Source organism: Sander vitreus, unplaced genomic scaffold (genome assembly GCF_031162955.1).
Source record: "Sander vitreus isolate 19-12246 unplaced genomic scaffold, sanVit1 ctg215_0, whole genome shotgun sequence".
In the NCBI taxonomy this organism is placed as follows: domain Eukaryota; kingdom Metazoa; phylum Chordata; class Actinopteri; order Perciformes; family Percidae; genus Sander; species Sander vitreus.
In genome coordinates, this window is record NW_027595407.1 from 227,501 (window position 1) to 250,000 (window position 22,500).

The following is a 22,500-nucleotide window of genomic DNA, read 5'->3' on the forward strand; positions in this document are numbered from 1 at the left end:
TCTCTCTCTCAGGTCTTCATAACAGTCTGTCTCTGTCTCTCAGGTCTTTATAACAGCCTGTCTCTCTCTCTTAGGTCTTTATAACAGCCTGTCTCTCTCTCTCTCTCTCTCTCTCTCTCTCTCTCTCAGGTCTTTATAACAGTCTGTCTCTGTCTCTCAGGTCTTTATAACAGTCTGTCTCTGTCTCTCAGGTCTTTATAACAGTCTGTCTCTCTCTCTCAGGTCTTTATAACAGTCTGTCTCTCTCTCAGGTCTTCATAACAGTCTGTCTCTGTCTCTCAGGTCTTTATAACAGCCTGTCTGTCTCAGGTCTTTATAACAGCCATTCTCTCTCTCTCAGGTCTTCATAACAGTCTGTCTCTGTCTCTCAGGTCTTTATAACAGCCTGTCTCTCTCTCTTAGGTCTTTATAACAGCCTGTCTCTCTCTCTCTCTCTCTCTCTCTCTCTCTCTCTCTCTCTCTCTCAGGTCTTTATAACAGTCTGTCTCTGTCTCTCAGGTCTTTATAACAGTCTGTCTCTCCCTCAGGTCTTTGTAACAGCCTGTCTCTGTCTCTCAGGTCTTTATAACAGTCTGTCTCTGTCTCTCAGGTCTTTATAACAGTCTGTCTCTGTCTCTCAGGTCTTTATAACAGTCTGTCTCTCTCTCAGGTCTTTATAACAGTCTGTCTCTGTCTCTCAGGTGTTTCCTAACAAGAGTCTCAGTAAACTGAAAGACTGTATTACCATCAGAGATCGACTGCTGTCTCGTAAACTGGACGAGCACAAGGTAACGTCCCGTGTAGACATCACAGTCAGTAAAAATAATTGATGGTCTGAAAACAAGTCAACAAACGTGATGGCTAACTCCTTAGCTTTTAGCAGGAAAAATCAGTAAGAAGCTATGTTTTACAGTTATTAAATTATCTAAATATGAATCAGAGGTGCCGTTTGGGGTCGTGGACGAACCTTTAGGGTTCTGCGGTTGAACCCTAAAACCTCTTTGTGTTAATGAACCCTAAAACCTCTTTGTGTTTGTGACCCCGGTCTGCAGGCGTCTCTGAGTGATGGCGACCCCCGGGATCTCCTGGACGCTTTGCTGAAGGGAAAGACGGACAGCGCGCCGAGTCAGACGTCCTCCGGGTCTGAAGAGACGATCACAGACGACCACGTCCTGATGACAGCCGCCGAGGCGTTCGGAGCCGGCGTGGAGACGACGTCCACCACGCTGCTGTGGATCCTTGCCTACCTGCTGCATCACCCCGAAGTACAAACCGCTTTATAGTCCATTGTTTTAAACAAGACATCTGAGGATGTCATCTTGGGCCTTTTGGGAAACACTGATCTAGCCTGGTTCTACCAGACTCTGGTCCATTAGGCTGGTCCTACCAGACTCTGGTCCATTAGCCTGGTCCTACCAGACTCTGGAACACTAGCCAGGTCCTACCAGACTCTGGTACATTAGCCTGGTCCTACCAGACTGTGGTACATTAGCCTGGTTCTACCAGACTCTGGTACACTAGCCTGGTTCTACCAGACTTTGGTACACTAGCCTGGTCCTACCATACTCTGGTACACTAGCCTGGTTCTACCAGCCTCTGGTACATTAGCCTGGTCCTACCAGCCTCTGGTACATAAGCCTGGTCCTACCAGACTGGTCCTACCAGACTCTGGTCCATTAGCCTAGTCCTACCAGACTCTGGTACATTAGCCTGGTTCTACCAGACTCTGGTACACTAGCCTGGTCCTACCAGACTGTGGTACATTAGCCTGGTCCTACCAGACTCTGATCCATTAGCCTGGTTCTACCAGACTCTGGTCCATTAACCTGGTCCTACCAGACCCTGGTACACTAGCCTGGTCCTACCAGACTCTGGTCCATTAACCTGGTCCTACCATACTCTGGTCCATTAGCCTGGTCCTACCAGACTCTGGTCCATTAACCTGGTTCTACCAGACCCTGGTACACTAGCCTGGTCCTACCAGACTTTGGTCCATTAGCCTGGTCCTACCAGACTCTGGTACATTAGCCAGGTTCTACCAGACGCTGGTACACTAGCCTGGTCCTACCAGACTCTGGTCCATTAGCCTGGTCCTACCAGACTCTGGTCCATTAGCCTGGTCCTACCAGACTCTGGTACATTAGCCTGGTTCTACCAGACTCTGGTACATTAGCCTGGTCCTACCAGACTGTGGTACATTAGCCTGGTTCTACTGTTGTGGTTGAATAAAGTGAGACGAGACGTGCAGTGCTGTCTTGGTTCAGACATTGGAAGCCTGGGTTTCTTCATTTTATTGTCAACCTTAGTCCAGACAATATAATAAACCCTCGGTTACAAACACAAACCGTCGCCCCCCCCCCCTGCAGGTTCAGGAGCGCGTGCAGAAGGAGCTGGACGAGCATGTGGGCTGCGAGCGAGCAGTGTGCGTATCGGACCGCGGCCGGCTGCCGTACCTGGACTGTGTCATCAACGAGGGCATGAGGATCCGCCCGGTCAGCCCCGTGCTGATCCCGCACACCGCCAGGACCGACAGCAGGTACGCTGTATGGCAGGTACCCCATCCCAACCCCATCCCACCCAACCCACCCCATCCCATCCCAACCCAACCCATCCCAACCCCATCCCAACCCAACCCAACCAAACCCCAACCAAACCCCAACCCAATCCCATCCCCATCCCAACCCAACCCCAACCCAACCCCAACCCAACCCCATCCCCACCCCAACCCAACCCCAACCCAACCCAACCCAACCCCAACCCAACCCATCCCATCCCCATCCCAACCCAACCCCAACCCAACCCCATCCCAACCCAACCCCAACCCAACCCCAACGAAACCCCAACCCAACCCCAACCCAATCCCATCCCAACCCCATCCCAACCCAACCCAACCCAACCAAACCCCAACCCAACCCCATCCCAACCCAGCAGTGCTTAAAGACACTCACACTCTCTCTCGTAGTATCGGCGGTCACGCGGTCCGTCGTGGGACTCGTGTTTTGGTCAACATGTGGTCGATTCACCACGACCCCCAACACTGGGACAAACCTGACCTCTTCAACCCAGGTAACGCGCACACACACACACACACATACACACACGCATACACACACACACACACACACACACACACACACATACACACATAGATACAAACACACACATACACACAACACATACACACACACATAGATACACACACAAACATACACACACACAAAGATACATACACACACACACACACACACATAGATACACACACACACACACACACACACACACACACACACACACACACACACACACACACACATACACACACACACACACACACACACACACACACACACACACACACACATACACACATAGATACACACACACATAGATACACACACCTACACGCACACAGAAAAACTAACATTAAAACCTGCATCTGAACACCCCCACGGTCTTCCGCCTCTCTCCAGATCGTTTCCTGGACGACCACGGTCAGCGTGCCACGCCCTCTTGCTTCCTGCCATTTGGGGCGGGGCCTCGGGTCTGCGTCGGGGAATCGTTGGCCCGGCTGGAGCTCTTCCTCTTCCTGTCCTCGCTGCTGCAGCGAATGAGCTTCACGCAGCCACACGGGGCTCCCCCGCCCAACCTGCAGGGGCGGCTGGGCGTCGTCCTGCAGCCCTTACCGTATCAGGTCGTGGTCACTCCGAGGGCGGGGTGGGAGGCCGGGGCAAAATGAAAAAGGGGGGAGGGGTCGATAGTCCTTAAACACACGTGTCAAACTAAAGGCCGACGGGAAAAATCTGGCAAAACTAACCCATTTTTAGGCTCTTTTTTCACCGTTCTTGGTGCTTTTTTTAAGTTTTTGTGCTGTTTTTCTTTACCACCGGATTCACCACTAAGGCCTGTTACACACCGGCTGCGTGGCGTGAGCGTGTCAGCTGCGTGGCGTGTCCGTTTTTATTTCGGCTCCCATGGTAACAGGTTAGAGCTTGCACACTGCCTGCGTGACACGCACGTCTCAGACGCAGCTCGAGCCGCGCCGAAAACGCGTGCATGCTAGAAATAGGACCGACGCCTATTCTTCACGCTACACGCCAGCGTGTTGGAAGCGTTTCCAGGCAACATAGAATACAAAAAGATGTTTAAATGTCATTTTGACACTAATACATATTAATAAATGACATGTTGATGTTTGAAAGTCTTCAAACTTTTGTAGTGTTGCACCTGTCAATACAGAACCAAATAATCTGGAGCCTATTTTGCCGTCAATACTGCTGACGTTGTCTTTGCTGTAATCAGATCAGTATATAGTTATATTTATGTTTATGTTTATGGGAAACATACATGTGTCCAGACCAGGCTAGCAGCAGCAGCAGCAGCAGCGCCAGACACGTTTCTGGTGTGTAAAGACATAGAAAACGCCACGCAGCTGACACGCCACGCTCACGCCACGCTCACGCAGCCAGTGTGTAGTCGGCCTAAGACCAACTTATTAGTTTTACACTTATTTTTGGTAATTCGTGACCAATAAACCTCATTCATGTGACATCGTACCTATTTTTTTTGGAGTTAAAGGACAATTCCGGGGCGCAAAATGAACCTAGGGGGTAATAACATGTGTTTTCCGAGCCGACCGTTCTCTGGGATCTGTCACGAGAAGCCGAATCACGGATCACGCCGTGTTTGAGCTATGTTACTGGTTACTGGTTGCACGCCGTTCGTCGTTCGACTGTTTTCCCAAGATGGCGCCCGCATGTAAACATTAACGCTACTGTCTTTATAATCTTTTTAATAAACTGTCTGTACACTTACAAAGGTCTCAATGCTTCGGTTTACATGTAGGGACCCTCATTATGATGTTTTGAGTCTTGTTAGTGGTGTAGAAATAACGATTTACCATCTGCCCCGAAAGCTAGCGTTAGCAGCTAACCACTGGTTAGCTGCTAACGCTAGCTTGTTTCAAGCTAGAGACGCATTAGATTAGCATGAAAACAGATCCCACAGAACGGTTGACTCGGTACACATATGTTATTAACTCCTAGGTTCATTTTGCGCCGGAATTGTCCTTAGAAAACAGGATGCTGTTCCTCTGCAATATATATATATATATATATATATATATATATATATATATATATATATATATATATATATATATACTCGTCTTTTTGTGCTACATTGAGGTATCTTCCAGTGTACTCTGATACATGTGCTGTGTAACTCAATCTCCTTGTTTGCAAGCAATAATACATTTGAACATACTATCACGGAACAACCTGTCTCTGTTTGAAACGTCTTATACTGTATAGATGTAATACTCCATATGGAAATAAGCCTGTTGTCCAAATGAACCTGATTAAGCCTTCGGGCGCTTGAGTAAATAAATAAATAAACATGTGGCCGCCGTTAACGAGCCTGTTGGACTGAGGCGATGACCAGTTATAGTTGTAGTGCTAGTAGGCCTATTAATTAAGAGGTGCTGATTGATTCAGGTAGGACTGTGTGTAGACATATTTCATTATGTGTATTATGAGGCGGTCCACGAAAATTCTTGATTACAAATAGTGGTCCGCACACACAAAAGGTTTGAAACCCCCTGGTATAAGCGATGTTGGGTGACGTCACTTCTTGTTGACGTTCAAAGTATTGTCAAACAAAACGGAGGCTAGCTCGCCCCTCCCTCCTCCCCCTCCCTTCCCTGCTTCCTGAAACAGTCATGAACGCAAATTGTGGAAGTAGCTACCATGCTAACGCTGCTACGGTGACGGCTCAACCAAATCCTCCTTATCGGTTACTGGCTGGAAAACTGTTTGTTATGTTTGGTGGTGCAGGTTGGCTTTTGTTGGCGTTTGTGGAGCCTGGGCTGTCTACAGAGACCACGGTTTTTTTTTACAGTGTGTTCAGGGGACAGGCAGCTAGCAGACAGTGAGGAGATGTTTTTTACAGTGTGTTCAGGGGACAGGCAGCTAGCAGATAGTGAGGAGATGTTTTTTACAGTGTGTTCAGGGGACAGGCAGCTAGCAGATAGTGAGATGTTTTTTTACAGTGTGTTCAGGGGACAGGCAGCTAGCAGATAGTGAGATGTTTGCTGTATGTGACAAAAAATGTTGTAGCCTAAAAAACGCTTTAATGAAATGGAGTTGGACAGCCCTTTGGTAGATGAATATGGTTTCTGCTGTACGAACGGAGACAGACAGGTGGCAGATTTGACAGTTTTTATTCAGTATATATTCACACACTTTTAGAACAGGCTGGTTTAGTTAGGTCACACACATACATCCACACATACACACTCACTGTTCATTTATATTACTAATAATTAGCATTGTTATCATCATAATATTAACGGGTTTGAAAGACTGGTCTCTTCTCTGCTTCCCTTCGACTCCTCCGGCAGACACCTCATGCAAACGGGAAGGACAGAAGAGAGGAGATAACAAGGTAAAAACATTCTTTAGACAGAGGAAGGGGCTCCTACGATAGAAGAAACAGATGGACGTTTTAGTCAATTAAACAATTCGGTCAAACACCACAGGTGAAGCTGCTTCCAATCTGCTCACGGAACAAGTGAAAGTCAATCAAAGAGCCAAAATGGGAAACATTTGAATGAGGCCAAAATCCAGAGTTGGGTCAAACTTTGACTGGGTTCACATTTCAATCAGGATCGGTTATCTAGGGCCCTATTTTAATGATCTAAGCGCACGGTGTGAATGCCGTGAATGCGCAGGTGCGTTTAGGGCGTGTCCAAATCCACTTTTGCTAGTTTGACGGCGGAAAAAAGTGTCCGTGCGCCGGGCGCATGGTTCTAAAGGGTTGACCTTAGTGTCTTCATTAATCAGAGGTGTGTTTTGGGCGTAACATGCAATCAACCAATCAGAGATCATCTCCCATTCCCTTTAAAAGCCAGGCGCGTTTGGACCTTGGAGCATTGCTGTTATGATGGAGGATTTGCACCGTAATATTTGTATTTGTAATCTTCTGCATGTGTGTGTGCTGCTGTGCGTCCCTGTGTGTGTAACAAGCATAGTGTGCACGCGGCGTTAGGAATTTCTGACGCTAAGGGCGGACGCCGAATTTGTCAGGCAGATTCAAGAAACCGCAAGAGACTCGTGGTTTATGACCAAATTAGGAACTGGCTGCATGTCCTGCCTCCTGCACGCTCTACCCAGGCCCAAGACTGAACGGAGGATTTCCAGGAATTGCGCCTGACACGGACAATCTCCTGTTGTGTGCTACATGTGAGAAAGGTAAAACTCCGGGAAAACGGTCAGAAACAACGGACTCTACTTGAGTCTTTCACTTTGTTTTGTTAAAACCAAATCTGACCCGTCAATGTGAATCCAGTCAAGAGTGTGAAACTCCTCTCTATCCGTGAGGACTATCTTTGAAAGTTTCCGTCCACTAACATTTGATGAAATACTTGGTGACTGGTGAAACCCTGGTTTAACCCAAACGGATTCTTTAAACAAAAAGAGATGAAGACGGGGTTTCCAAACGTGAGGCCAGCCCTAACATCAGCCTCGTGTTCAGGGAGATAGTCCAAGCTTTTATCAGTCAATTGGCAGGAGACTTTCCCCTTAAAAGTCTCACAGCACCAGATGTGTTGACCTCTTGAGTGTCAGGAACTTCAACAATTGATACCTCGACCCTGGCAGTGCTGGTGCCTTGCTGTAAACCAGTGTTTCTCAACGGGAGGCTGCACAGCCCCCCCTAGGGGGCGTTCAGAGGATGATGGGGGACGCTGGAAGCAATATTGTGGAAATGGGGGCGTTGAGGTGCCCTTGGGGGGGCGTTTGTTTTAAGGCGAGTTACACCAAAGGTTCACAACAATACGAGTTTACGCTTTAAACTACTTGCAAAAAGCAGTGGCCTGCAACATTAAAACCTGCCAGTTTACAGCACTGCGATTGGACGAGACGGTGGATCGTAAAGCGTGTTTTACAGTAACCGCAGCCCAGCTGGCGCACGCATATGTGAAGTCATGAAATCGCCGTAACTATTTATACCCGCACTGGTGGTCGTGACACTAGTTGCAGTCTTCTCCTGAACAGAGGTGGCGCTAATGAGGAAAGGCTACCGACGTTGCTCTTTCTACGGACTAGAAGAAGAGGAAAAAGGTAAACAACGGCAGAACTGGCAGCAGCGTTGACGTCAATGCTTCGATTTGATTGGATGAGCTACTTGGTGGGATCAAGCCTTTCATTCACCATAAAGAGCTCATCTTAACCCAGTTAGCTTACAGAGAGACTTGCAGTCACTCTGAGAGTCCTGGCATCCGGTTGCCCTCGAGCTCGTTCATGCTTCCCGTTTCCCCTTTGTTGTACGCCGCTGAAAAATCTGCGCAGGCAAGATCTACGACATTTTGATGTCACGATGGCGCGCGCCAGGTTGGGAACGGCCAGTATAATTCACCTCTAACTCTTCTTCCCTTTAGTGTTTCTTTAGGCTTTGTGTGGTGCAGCTCTGTGCTGCCTTCATGGGAATGGGACGTCAGAGTATCATCTTATATAAACTCTGTACTGCAGCGTTATGAATCGGTCTTGTCGTGGACTTTATAGTCTGTATTAAACGTTAACATAATTTCTCTTTAATAAGTCTATGAACATAGCTGTCAAACATTTTTCACTCGATGTGACTTTTTGATGATTTTTGATAACAATAGTAACAACAATAATAGGACTAATAATAATTATCATAACAATAATAGGATCTAATCATTAATATGTAGTTAGCCTACATCTTATTTGATGGGGGGGTGGTAAGGGACTTGGATAATGGATAGGGTTATGGGGGCGCTGGTCCCAAAAAGGTTGAGAATCATTGCTGTAAACTAACAAATGTTGGAAGTTTCTACTCTCTTTCGCCACTGACTACGTTTACATGCACATAATATTCAGTTTTTTGCCCTTATTCCGAAAAAGACGATATTCCTCTCAGCTGTTTACGTGGCTAATGAAAGTGAATATTCCTCTTGGACCGTGTTAACACAGCGTCCCTCTTTTATTCCGTCCATAACCTTCTTGAAAAGGTCGCTCATATCCAAAAACATGTTGATATCCAAGCCTTTGGAACCAGAATAATACCAGAATATCACACGTCTTAATCGGAAAATGCAATATTCGGAAAAAGGCTTTATTCGTAAAAACCAACCGAAATATGCTTTTAGTATGTGTGTTTGTTGTGTTATGGTTGGCTATCTATCTATCTATCTATCTATCTATCTATCTATCTATCTATCTATCTATCCATCCATCCATCCATCCATCCATCCATCCATCCATCCATCCATCTATCCATCCATCCATCCAATCATCCATCTATCTATCCATCCATCCATCCATCCATCCATCTATCCATCTATCCATCCATCCAATCATCCATCCATCTATCCATCCATCTATCTATCCATCCATCCATCCATCTATCCATCCATCCATCCATCCATCCATCTATCCATCTATCCATCTATCCATCCATCCATCCAATCATCCATCCATCTATCCATCCATCCATCCATCCAATCATCCATCTATCTATCCATCCATCCATCCAATCATCCATCTATCTACATGACCTGTATGACATTCAGAATATTGTCATATTCTGAATAATAGTGGAATATTGGTGTGCATGTAAACATACTGACTGTTGTGTTTGTATCATCAATTTGTGACTCACGAGTTCTGACGAGGTTCCCCCAACCGACCTGCCATGTCTACTTTTACTTCAGTTTCCCATGATTCATCCAGATAACATATGGGACCTTCCTCCATTCAGCTGGTAGAAGTGAGCATAATAAAAACGTTTGGGTTCTTTCTCTCGTCACACGAAAATAAGTTATTGAAGGCGGACATTATTTCCACCAAAGCAGTCTCTCATTGCCAGACCTTCCTCCACAGCGCTGTGGAGGAAGGTCTGGCTAATCCATACAACATTCTGGTATGGGTTTATTGGCATTTCTTTAAATCAATCACAATCGTCTTGGGCGGGGCTAAGCTCCGGACGGAGCCACGGTGCCTCTGCTAAATAGTCTCAGGAAGGAGCTTGTTTTGGTGGAACACGTTCAAAAGTTGTTTTAGTCGTACAACAGAAAACTCAGATTGGACAGATAGTCTAGCTAGCTGTCTGGATTTACCCTGCAGAGATCTGAGGAGCAGTTAACCATAGTCAGAAATCCACCGGAGGTTAGAACGCCAACACAAAGAAAGAGGAAGGGGACGGGCATCCGAACTAAATGATGGACATCCGGCGGAATTTCAGTCGGCAATGGAGCAATCCCGAAAGTGGAACGTCGTGGATATAGACTAGTACCAAAGTGACACCAGGATGCCCACGGTTTAGTTTGGTCAACCCTTCCAGAAGATGTCAACACTCTCCTGGTACTGTGAGGATATTTAGATAAAATCCTGAATGAACTGCCGTTGGATATCACACCAAAAACCCAGTTGTGTTTCCCTTCTACGAGGCTGATCTCAGAGCTGCAGAGCCTTTGGGAACCTGAGCTGCAACAAACGGACAGATTTTAGACAACATTTCCCCAGTCACTCTGGTTCGAAAGTCCACACACACACAGAGCGAGAACCGCTCTATCTAATGCTAAGTAGTAACAGTTGTCAAGTAGAAATGGCACTCTGTAACCATGGAGATATATAACCTTATTAGTTCAGGTAAACAAAAAACACCATCAACCACAACATCAACGGCTCGGCATCCCCCTCGAGGTGGTCCTTCGAGCCTCTACGAACTCGTACGCCTTTTTGGCCTGGATTCAATCGAACAAGGTGTCGTTTTCAACGCCATCGGAGAATCTGCTTGAGTCCACATCGGCTCAAAACCAGATTCCTATATCTGTGAGTTTAGCCACAAAAGGTTTTAAAAAACAAAAATTAAAAAAAATTAAATATTGGATCATTGTTATCCATCGATGTATGAATCCAAGCTTGTGCACGTTGGTTTCCAAACTGACTACCAAGACGTCTGGAATACATCCAGCTGTCAATCGGAGTTTGACATAGAAACTGTCGGCTCTGTTGCTGCCATTGTAGTCAAAGTCACGTCCTTTCCATGGACAGCAGGACATTGCTTATGTCATAATGAGGTCCAACATTGCTTTGTCCATCACGGGTATCCGTACAGGTAGCTCTGTCAAAGTTATAACCACCATCCATGCAACAAATGTGTAGCGAAGTGTGTTAAGTCTGTGTTTTAATGCAGCATGGACACAGGGTTTAAGGATCAGTGAGACTAACTGAATTTGTGACTGAGACAATCGTTGGGTTACCCGTTCACTGCAGTTTACGTAGTTCAACAGGGAACACTTTCCTCCAAGATTATATTGCCTCAACTTCCTGTGTCTTTACTTTCTAAAACAACATTCAAACGTTCCTAGTTCCTGTACTATCTGATCTCACTGCTCACTCTTTCTGTCATTGACTTAAGGTTAGTCAGACTTTACTCTCTGGTGTCTTTTCCAACACGCTCCGACACACACGCACACGCTTGGTACAACACACAATTTGTGAAACTTTCTAACACAGCTTACATTAACAGCTGTAAAAAAAGAAAAATCAAGTGCACTTTGTGGGAGCCGGTGTAAGAAAATGTGAGGAAGGTATAAGGGGTCTGACTTTTACACTCCGCTTTTTAGTCCCAATGATAGGAGAGAACATCCTGGTACAACAATGTGGGGTATTTCTTGTTGAAACTGGATTTTGGAAAAGCAGTTTATGGAATTAATAACAATGTTTTCATATAAAACAACATGACATCATGACTTCGAGTAAACATACACGGCCACTTTCTAAAGCCAAGTGGCGTGTTATCTGTACACATTTTCAGCTATGCGAGTGTATGTCTACGCCGTATACAGCGGATGTAAACATACACGCCAGTTGGCGTGTTATCGCCACTTGGCGTGTTATCGCGAGAAGAAAGCTACGATTGGGTTTAGGAAACGTGACGCGCGGGACATGATCCCCGGTCTCCTGGGTGAAAAGTCCTGTGTTTTCGCCCTTTCATACTACTCTCTACGGCGTAAATTCCAAACAGCGTTGATAAACACGCTAAAAAGCGAGTATGCGTCTTGATAACACGCCAATAATGGCGTACGAATTGGCGTGTCGTACATACGCCACTTCATGAGATCAGTCTGTATAAAAGTACTGACACAAATTAAGTATACACAAATGTGTGATGGCATACCTCCGTGAAGTGTGTTGGAAAAGACTCTTTTGCACGAGCCCTTATAATCATTACACTGTTGTTTGGTGAAAACCTCAAAAAGATAGAAAATAAAAATACGGTTCCAGGGATCTTTCTTTCCTCTGACAGAAACGTCAACCAATCAACCAAATGCAGAGATGAAAAGTGCGTGCAGGAATTTCATTTTCTTTCTTTTTTGTTTGTCCAGAAGGTTTTTAGAAAGATTTTAATCGACCAAAGGTGCATTAAGTGCTGCACCAGTGTGGCATATTTTACATTGAAACATTACAGTCACCTAAACTCAGTCACTAGGTCTATACCCAACAATGACAACCCATAGCTTAGTTATCAATGCTTTCTGAAGCAGTTTGTTTTGTTTTTTTTGGGGGGGGTTTAGACACAGACTCTTGCTGATGAAAAATATTGCTCTTTACTAATTTTAAAGTGATTGGAAATACACCAACATGTACTACACAAATGTTATTAACTCTCTATCATTGACAAAATATAGTACTCTACCTTTATGTCTTTCTGTCACAAAATATATCGACACGTCCATCAATCTGTTCATCAACGGGCTAAAAATAATTCCTAAATTGCTTGTTCTCCAATTCTATAACAGGATTGAGGTTGCTGTCATTTTAAGGCCCTAAAATAGCTTTAATTTAACGTGAACTTCAGTTAAATTAAGGGGTTCTGAATGATAAAAAAAGCGACGTTTCTATGAATGGAGAGATGCACAAAGCGAAAGGGAATATTACAGAGTTTAGACTGATTGTGTGGTGTCTACAAAGTATTGTTGTATCTGACCTCAAAATCAGAGAAAGAGACAAAGACGGGAATGGTGACGTGTTCCTGTTTCTTCTGTTTGGTGCTTTGTTTCTGTCTAAAAGCGCCCTTTGTTTAGTCCTATTTATGCAAAAGATTTTCTCGGCTGATGACTGACGCACAGAAAACCCTAAAACCTTCCTTACAGGATTAAGGTTGCCATGAACACATCAAATCTGTGAATCTGTCTTTCCCATATTATAAACTACCCACCTAATTCAGCTCTCCTGACAGACTTCTTCATCAAAACGTCCCTTCTTATAAATGAATCAACCTTCCCTCTGTCAGTCAGCGTGAATCATCCGCCCACATCAGTCGATTTGTTTCCAAAAAAGGCAGTTTGTCCCCGGCACGTTTCCAAACCTCCGTCATCACGAAGACAAGCGAGGTGTCTTCTTCTAAATATTGAACTATTTAAAATTCTTTTCTTGGTGACAGACAGACGCAAAGAAAGGAAGCGTCATTTCTGCATAATGCACCCTCTGATGGTGACCATTTCTAATGTGGGACATAAGGTAGCAAAGGGAAGGATTCCCATGTTTATGACTTCTGAGCGTTAACGTCATTTGACCACTCATGGCGGTTGTATAATTGCAGAATTGGTTGTGTAAGGGTTAAAACAACACTGTGTGATAGCAATGTTGGATTATATCCATTAGATTAGTGTTTAAACAATGCTTTTAGTTGATGCGAGACATCAATATATGTTTGCTTTTTCGGGAACTTCTGCATTATTAAGCACAAAGCTGGATTTCAGAGATTCCAGATGTGGATGTGAGCTCTCTTTACAAGTCAGTAACTGATAAGTAATGTAACTCCTACATGACATAAACCCCACATTAGCTGTTTGGATATCTAAATAAAGCCAGTTTAAGGAGCACTCCAAAAATCTGTATTGCACTACCAAGTTAGGTGATTTGCAAGAGACAGATCTTTACAAAAATGGTCAAAATTTAAGCTGAGCAGAAGCCAAGGTTTTAGTTTCTAGTATCTAGTATTCTAGTGGGTCATCCTCCAAAAACACTGGAGCCCAAACTTACCCATAATGCCACTTAAATAGCATATTTCATTAGCCCCTTCCTACTTGGTAAATGCACCTGTTGGTAACACACACTTTGGGTTAAAAAATATTGACTTATGTGTGTAGAATTTGTGGAGTGTCCTTTTAAAAGATCATGGCCCTTGTTTTAATGTCGAAGGAAATTAAATTAACACATTTGTGTGTGTCCGTGAGGCTGGCAAAGTGTTTTTGGTTAAAAACACTGAATCTCCATAGGGAGTACCGGGCAGTGTCACCTTAACCTCCACTAACAAATTTCCTTCATTAGACCGTTAACTCTGACTGAGAACATTACTGAATGGATCTACAGACATGTCACAACAAGCTGCTTCAGCTAGCTTTCCAATGTGATATCATGACTTCGCGTAAACATACACGGCAACTTTCTTAAGCCAAGTGGCGTGTTATCTGTATGCATTATGAGCTATCCGTGTGTATGTCTACGCTGTATACAGCGGACGGCAGTCTGCAACGTCACAGCGTAAACATACATGCCACGTGGCACTTTCTAAAGCCACGTGGCATGTTATCGCGAGGCTACGTGTTATCGGGAGACTACGTCACACGTGGGTTTTAGGAAAACAAGAAACGATAAAACGGTTAGGTTTAGGAAAAGAAGAACAGGGTTGGCTTTAAGAAACGCCACACGCAGGACACGAACCCCGGTCTACTGGGTGAAAGTCCTGTTTGACTCATCCACTAACCTCCCTGTGCAGCAATTTGCCTTTTCATACTACTCCCTACTGCTTCAATTCACACACAATCGCAAGGTAATGTAAGTCAATGGAGGCCAAACAGCGTTGATAAACATGCTATAAAGCGAGTATGCGTCTTGATAACACGCCAATAATGGCATACAAATTGGCGTGTCGTACATACGCCACTTCATGAGATCAGTTTGAGCTTTCAGTTCATAGCCACTGCTTCATAAACAACTCTCCATAGTTACGTAATGGTGGATTGCTAAATGTTCTTTGTGTTAACTGTAAAACTTCTGTTAGGTTCAAAATGGGGACCAGGTGTCGTAGTTTTTCTTGACATTTTACAAACTGCTGACACCAGTTTTGTCTTGTTGTAGTTGTTAAAATTGTATCCACTCTGGATGCAATATGAGTAAATGCCTCTCCACTCGCCATGCAGTATCTTCCCGAACCACATCTGACTAAACTATCCCAACTAACAGTTGAAGAAACCATGTTGTAATGATCTAATGCTTCCTGTAGAATCTCTTCCTAACTTCCTAACACCTATGCTGGTCCGACAACATTATTACTGTGACGTAACTGATCCACAATTACAATCATGTGTGTTCAAAACCTCCACGGTTACAGACCAATCTCAAAAAACCGTTTCAAAGGTGGACGCCATTATTAACATTATCCCTTGTCTGGGTGACGAATGATTTGATCTGACAACTTCCGTCAATCACACGGTCTCCATGACAATGACGATTTTGCAACTGTCCTCGGACGTTGGCGTTGGCGTGGAGTTACACAGTATAAGTCCTTCCCCTGTGGTGACCTGACCTCTGGCAGGGCAGTCCACGCTGTCATGGAGATCAGTGTTTCCGCCTTCTTTTGTATCCCTCTCCCCTCCTCCTCCTCCTCCTCTCCGGCCATCCTCCTTCCTTTCCCCCTCCTCCTCTTCCTCCTCGTCGTCCTCCTCCTCCACCCGACACCTGCACACCTCGATGCCAGAGTCACCGGTAAGTCGCCGATGTCTATACTGGCTCTCATCTGCTCCCATGTCCTCATCTTCATCATCATCATTGTCGTCCTCCTCCTGTTCCTCCTCTCCTTCCTCCCAGCTCGGAGGTCCCGGTTCAAAGATATCCACGCAGGGCGAAAAGAGAGTTTGTTTCGGAGGGGACTGAGTAGCACGAGGCGAGGGGGAGAGGGAGGAAGCATGGCCAGAAGAGGATCCACCTTTGTTGGACTGGTGCAGAGCACTGAGGGGGTCAAGGAGTAAAGCTGGGGCCGGGAGGGAAGTAGAAGACAGGGCTGGAAAGGGGAGTGAAGAAGGAGAAGGAAGGGATGGGGTCAAGGATGGGGAAAAGGCTGCAGGTGAAGTGTAAGAAGATTCAGAGTTTATGGTTATAGCTGGGCAGGAGGAAGAGGAAGTGGAGGATGCATGTGTTGGGAAAGTCAGCACTGGGGCAGGAGTAGACAGTGGACCTGATCTGGAGCCCACTGACTCTGACGATTGAGACAGGACCAGAGAAGGATCTGAATCAGCTGGTACTGCAGCTGGATCGAGACAAGACACAAGAACAGCAACAGACCCTGGGTGTTGGGGCAAGCCTGATGTCGGGCTGGGAGGAACCAGGCAATGGGCTAACGTAGGTGCATCTGTCGCAAGGATAAGGTTTGAATGTGCAGGTGTTACAATGGGATTAGTTTCACAGTCTAGGACTATTGTAGGTTGTAGGTTTGGCACGAGAGTAAGGTTTGTAGGTACTAGGTCTAAAGTTTGGGTAAGTGGGGTTAGAATTGGGTCGGTAGCTTGGTAAATGTTTGAAAGAACTGGGTCTGGAACTTGGGTAATGTTTGAAGGTAGTTGTTCTGGTACTTGGATAAGACTTGAAGGTACTGGAGCAGGAGCTTGGGTAAGGTTTAAAGGTCCTGGGTCTAGAGTTTGGGTAACGTTTGAAGGTAGTTGTTCTGGTACTTGGATAAGACTTGAAGGTACTGGAGCAGGAGCTTGGGTAAGGTTTGTAAGTATTGGATCTGGAACTTGGGTAATGTTTGAAGGTCCTAGGTCTAGAGTTTGGGTAAAGCTTGAAGGTACTGGGGAAGGAACTTGGGTAATGTTTGAAGGAACTGGGGAAGGAGCTTGGGTAAGGTTTGAAGGAACTGGGGCAGGAGCTTGGGTAAGGTTTGAAGGTGCCGGGATCGGCACAAGGCTAGGATTTGGGTCTGAGGTTGGGAGACTAGCAGACCTTGTTATGAGGGTCAAAGTTCTTCTATCATCTGGGGACAGTAATGAGGTTGGGCTACTAGAAAGGGTAGCGGTATCAAAAGTTCTTGTTAGATCGAGGGTTTGGTTTTCTGTAGGGCTGCCAGAAGTGCAAGTTGTTGGGGTAGGAGGGCTTGACATTGAGGTGATTGTTGGGGCAGGGGTAGTTTCGGGGCCCTCAGCTGGACCCTCAATGCTTATTATCTGGATGGAGGGGAGTGTTGTGTCAACAACACTAGGACTAGGGAGTGTAATTGGGCTGACAAGTGGGGTACACGGCGCTAGGTCGAGCTGTTGCTTCATGGGAGATGTAGTTAGAACAGAAAGAGCCACCTCTGTCCCGGGAGAGGGCAGAGGCTGAGGGGAGGCCGCCCTGGTAACAACCGCCACAGTAACAGTCTGGTTGGGAACCAATGAATCAGTGGAATCGGGTTCCTGTGCTCCGTTAGCGTCTTCATCAATGATGTCAATGGCCACTGTGCCAACCATCCTCTCAGAAACAAATCGTGTTTCATTTACCTCCAAACAGGTTGCAGCGGCGGAGATGGTTTCCAAAGTGACATCAAAAGTGAGGGGCGTGGCCTCACCAGGCGTGGTGGCGTGGCTTGTGTCAGTCTCATACGTGACGGGGGCCGACAGGGAGGAGCTACACGGAGAGGAGGGGCAGCAGGAGTCACAGGAACAACTGGAGCTACAGGGGTGAGTCACACACACATTATTCATCTAAAATTCAATTCAAATGATTTGTTCTTACTGTGCTCAGAGTTGTGTTGTGTTGTGCATTTCATCCTACAACCAAAACAAGATACATCAAAGTGTTCAGCTCATTTCAAAGAAACTTGCTGTCATTGATTTAAGTAAATTAGTTGTTTTTCAATGTGCCGGTACTAGGGGTGTCATAATTCTCTGAATCCATAATTCGATTAAATTTTGGATTTAGACAGAGCTAACGTTACCCTGTTTCTTTAGCTGCATGCTACCAGCCGGTAAGCTAACGTTACCCTGTGCCTTTAGCTGCATGCTACCAGCCAGTAAGTTAACGTTACCCTGTGCCTTTAGCTGCATGGTACCAGCCGGTAAGTTAACGTTACCCTGTGCCTTTAGCTGCATGCTACCAGCCAGTAAGCTAACATTACCCTGTGTCTTAAGCTGCAAACTATCAGCCGGTGAGCTAACGTTACCCTGTGTCTTAAGCTGCATGCTACCCGCCGGTAAGCTAACGTTACCCTGTGTCTTTAGCTGCATGCTACCAACCGGTAAGCTAACATTACCCTGTGTCTTAAGCTGCAAGCTATCAGCCGGTGAGCTAACGTTACCCTGTGTCTTAAGCTGCATGCTACCCGCCGGTAAGCTAACGTTACCCTGTGTCTTTAGCTGCATGCTACCAGCCGGTAAGCTAACGTTACCTTGTGTCTTAAGCTGCAAGCTATCAGCCGGTGAGCTAACGTTACCCTGTGTCTTAAGCTGCATGCTACCCGCCGGTAAGCTAACGTTACCCTGTGTCTTTAGCTGCATGCTACCAGCCGGTAAGCTAACGTTACCTTGTGTCTTTAGCTGCATGCTACCAGCCGGTAAGCCAACGTTACCCTGTGTCTTAAGCTGCATGCTACCAGCCGGTAAGCTACGCTGTGTCTTTTTTTCTTTTCTTTCTGCGAGCATATGCAAGTAGGCGGGAGGTGGAGAGAGAGAAAAATACAGGGGGGCATCGCCGATCCTGCTTTTGATTTCGACAGTCAAAATTGGAAACTTATTTCGATCTATTTTCAATTTAAAATCAAAATCGTGATGCCCACGTCTGAGTATTCCTAGCAGTGTGACCAGCGTTCCCATAAATGTCGTCAGTAATTTCTGGACTGCTAACATTATATCCACATTTTTTAGTACTACTGTATGTTTCCCTGTGGCGTGCGGTGCAAGTAGTTGCAGTAGCGTTAACAGCATTGTTACCTGTTGTCGGAGCTGAGCGAGGACGGGCCGGTGCTGAGCGGCCGGTGCAACAGCGGGTCGTGCTGCGTGAGCAGGTGGGGGTCAGCGGCGCGTGGGGGCTGCGGGTAACGTGGGGAGGTGAACACAGAGCTGTAGGGCGGAGGAGGGGTGGAGGGTTGAGCTGCCACCTCCTCATAGGACGGCAGCTTCAGAGACGCCAGGAAACCTAAAAACAGAAGAGGGGAGCGACGTTTGAGCAAAGAAGGGGTGACAGGAAATTACGTTTTTTTTCAAAAAAGGTCCCCACATTTTTGTTTGATTTACTGTCCTTGATTTAAATATTTAGGGGGGGGGGGGTCCCTTTAAGGCTGAAGCTGAGCTGTATATTGCCCTTTGATAGAACAAATAGCTGTATTATATTTATTAATTAGGGCTGCAATTACTCACAATCTCAAATTCCTTTTACCATCATGTGCGTGACTAATATTTTGATTAACGCACACGCACGTTCTGTGATTTGGGCCTCAGGCCCAGGGGCGACGGACTGGGGGGGAAACGGGGGACTGAGTACGCAGGGCCCTCATGTGAGGAGGGCCCAAAACGATGCTAGAATGAATAGCTGTGGATGCGGGGAGGGGCCCATAGAAAATGCCTTTCTACAGGGCCCAGAATGCTGTGCTACGCCCCTGCTTGGGCCGCTCCGTTGTTTCTGTCAATCAGGAAGCGATGCAGAAACAAATGGATAAATAAAAGGGTATTTTGAATGATAAGGTGAGTTTCAAAGAACCTTCCAGATGTTACTCTCCACAAGACTAACGTTATCTGCGTGCACCGTCAATGTGAACTGAGTTACCACCGGAGTCTCAAATACCATTTAAAGCGTAACTCTTGCCAAAATGCAACCTAGGGTCTTTTTGTGAACATACCCAAGTCGGAAACGCCACTTTTAAGATGGACCGTATTCTGGTTTTTGGGTCAAATGGCCTTCTGAATGGGAGTGCTAGGGGCGCTACGATGCTAGCCTCAAAATATCTATTTTTAAACCACTAAGAAGGCTCGACACAACATGAGACTTTGCTCCAAGTATCACCAGGGACTCTACACCTTAACCACAGCACTGACAACGTTGTTTATGTACCCAGAGTTTACTAAAAAAGGGTTTGAACAACTCACGTTAGCTGTTGTTCTTCCAGTCTCCGTCTATCGAGCCAGTCAGAAATAGTCGAGGGAGGAGAGTAAAGATGGAAAGCTCCTAAAGCTTAGTTCCGTATAAATGCACGGATTATTGTTGTTTTGTCGTTAGTGGAACACAGTATTGACCTTGTTGTTGAAAAAGGAGCCTCGTATAAGATGACATTTCCTCCTGTGGAGTCCGTTCATTCACATTCAGAGATCGCCTATTTTTGACTGGGAAAATGGCGGCTAGCATAAACAACAACAGCTAACGTGAGTTGCTCAAACCCTCTTTCAATGTCTTTCAAGACATGGAAGTCTGACTTTTTACAATATGGGACCTTTAAATGTCTTTTTTAAAACTTACATGTCACATGTTTTCCTTTGCAGTTTTAATATCATCAACTCACGTTAGCTGTTGTTGTTTACGCTAGCCGCCATTTTCCCAGTCCAAAATAGGCGATCTCTGAATGTGAATGAACGGACTCCACAGGAGGAAATGTCATCTTATACGAGGCTCCTTTTTTAACTACAAGGTCAATATTGTGTTCCACTAACGACAAAACAACAATAATCCGTGCATTTATACGGAACTAAGCTTTAGGAGCTTTCCATCTTTACTCTCCTCCCTCGACTATTTCTGACTGGCTCGATAGACGGCGACCGGAAGAACAACAGCTAACGTGAGTCGTTCAAACCCTTTTTTAGTAAACTCTGGGTACATAAACAACGTTGTCAGTGCTGTGGTTAAGGTGTAGAGTCCCTGGTGATACTTGGAGCAAAGTCTCATGTTGTGTCGAGCCTTCTTAGTGGTTTAAAAATAGATATTTTGAGGCTAGCATCGTAGCGCCGCTAGCTCTCCCATTCAAAAGGCCATTTGACCCAAAAACGAAGACACGGTCCATCTTAAAAGTGGCGTTTCCGTCCTAAAATATGCTTTTAAATGAAAGTTTGACTCGGGGACATTCACAGAAAGACCCTAGGTTGCATTTTGGAGAGAGTTAAGCTTTAAGGACGCCTTAAAAACTTGAAAAATATCCCTTTTAAAGTACATTTGAAACGTGTGATTTAATTTGAGGTTAACTACTGGCAGCCCTGTTGTTGATTAAATCATCTCCATAAAACCTTCTGAGTAAACCAAAGAAAGAAGTCTTGCAGGACATAATGGGGATGAATAAGATCATCTTCTGAATTCATCTTTAAAGACCAACATTTCCACTGAGTCGTCATGCCAACAGATTAAAAACGCGGCCAATCACAAGAAAACAAAACAAGACTGGCTCCATTGTCTTGATGTTGAATTTAAAAGCTGGCAGACAGGCAGACAGACAGGCAGGCAGAGAGACAGACAGACAGGCAGAGAGGCAGACAGAGAGGCAGGCAGACAGACAGAGAGGCAGACAGACAGACAGACAGAGAGACAGACAGACAGACAGGCAGACAGGCAGAGAGGCAGACAGAGAGACAGACAGACAAACAGACAGACAGACAGACACATAGACAGACAGGCAAGACAGACAGACAGACAGACAGACAGACAGACAAACAAGCAGACAGACAGACAGAGAGGCAGACAGACAGACAGAGAGACAGACAGACAGACAGACAGACAGGCAGACAGGCAGAGAGGCAGACAGAGAGACAGACAGACAAACAGACAGACAGACAGACACATAGACAGACAGGCAAGACAGACAGACAAGCAGACAGACAGACAGACAGGCAGACAGACAGAGAGGCAGACATATAGACAGACAGACAGACAGAGAGGCAGACAGGCAGAGAGGCAGACAGAGAGACAGGCAGAGAGACAGAGAGGCAGAGAGGCAGACAGAGAGATAGGCAGAGAGACAGAGAGGCAGAGAGGCAGACAGACAGCCAGACAGGCAGACAGACAGACAGACAGGCAGACAGACAGGCAGGCAGACAGACAGACAGACAGACAGACAGACAAACAGACAGACAGACACATAGACAGACAGGCAAGACAGACAGACAAGCAGACAGACAGACAAGACAGACAGACAGACAGACAGACAGACAGACAAGCAGACAGACAGACAAGACAGACAGACAGACAGACACATAGACAGACAGGCAAGACAGACAGACAAGCAGACAGACAAGACAGACAGACAGACAGACAAGACAGACAGACAGACAGGCAGGCAGACGGTGTCTTACTGAGGTCCAGCATGGACGAGGGGTAGGAGTTGGCTCCGTGGTAGGCCAGCAGGCTGATCTCTCTCTGTCTCTGCTGCTGCTGAACTCTCAGTTTGGCTCGGCGGTGTCGGTACGCACAGCAGCAGCTGAACAGGATGAGGACGGTCCACAGCAGCCAGAACCCTGCACACACAGCGTTACTTACTTATTCACTT

General features: G+C 45.9%; 2 protein-coding genes across 2 annotated transcripts in view; one reads left to right on the plus strand and one right to left on the minus strand.

The window, feature by feature from the left end:
* The window catches only part of cyp17a2 (cytochrome P450, family 17, subfamily A, polypeptide 2), an 11,714-nt gene extending 7,999 nt beyond the window's left edge, over positions 1 to 3,715 (plus strand). Inside the window, exons 5-9 of the mRNA XM_078244381.1 lie at positions 681 to 767; positions 1,032 to 1,244; positions 2,346 to 2,515; positions 2,942 to 3,045; positions 3,450 to 3,715. Coding sequence (XP_078100507.1) covers positions 681 to 767; positions 1,032 to 1,244; positions 2,346 to 2,515; positions 2,942 to 3,045; positions 3,450 to 3,715 — 840 coding nt within the window. The remainder of the gene's footprint in view (positions 1 to 680; positions 768 to 1,031; positions 1,245 to 2,345; positions 2,516 to 2,941; positions 3,046 to 3,449) is intronic.
* Positions 3,716 to 9,475: 5,760 nt separating this feature from the next.
* Positions 9,476 to 22,500, minus strand: part of LOC144513343 (uncharacterized) — a 19,959-nt gene continuing 6,934 nt past the window's right edge. The window contains exons 3-5 of the mRNA XM_078244386.1: positions 22,307 to 22,468; positions 18,971 to 19,175; positions 9,476 to 17,714 (exon numbers count right to left, since the gene is read on the minus strand). Of these exons, the coding sequence (XP_078100512.1) occupies positions 15,494 to 17,714; positions 18,971 to 19,175; positions 22,307 to 22,468 (2,588 nt within the window). The 3' untranslated portion in view covers positions 9,476 to 15,493. The remainder of the gene's footprint in view (positions 17,715 to 18,970; positions 19,176 to 22,306; positions 22,469 to 22,500) is intronic.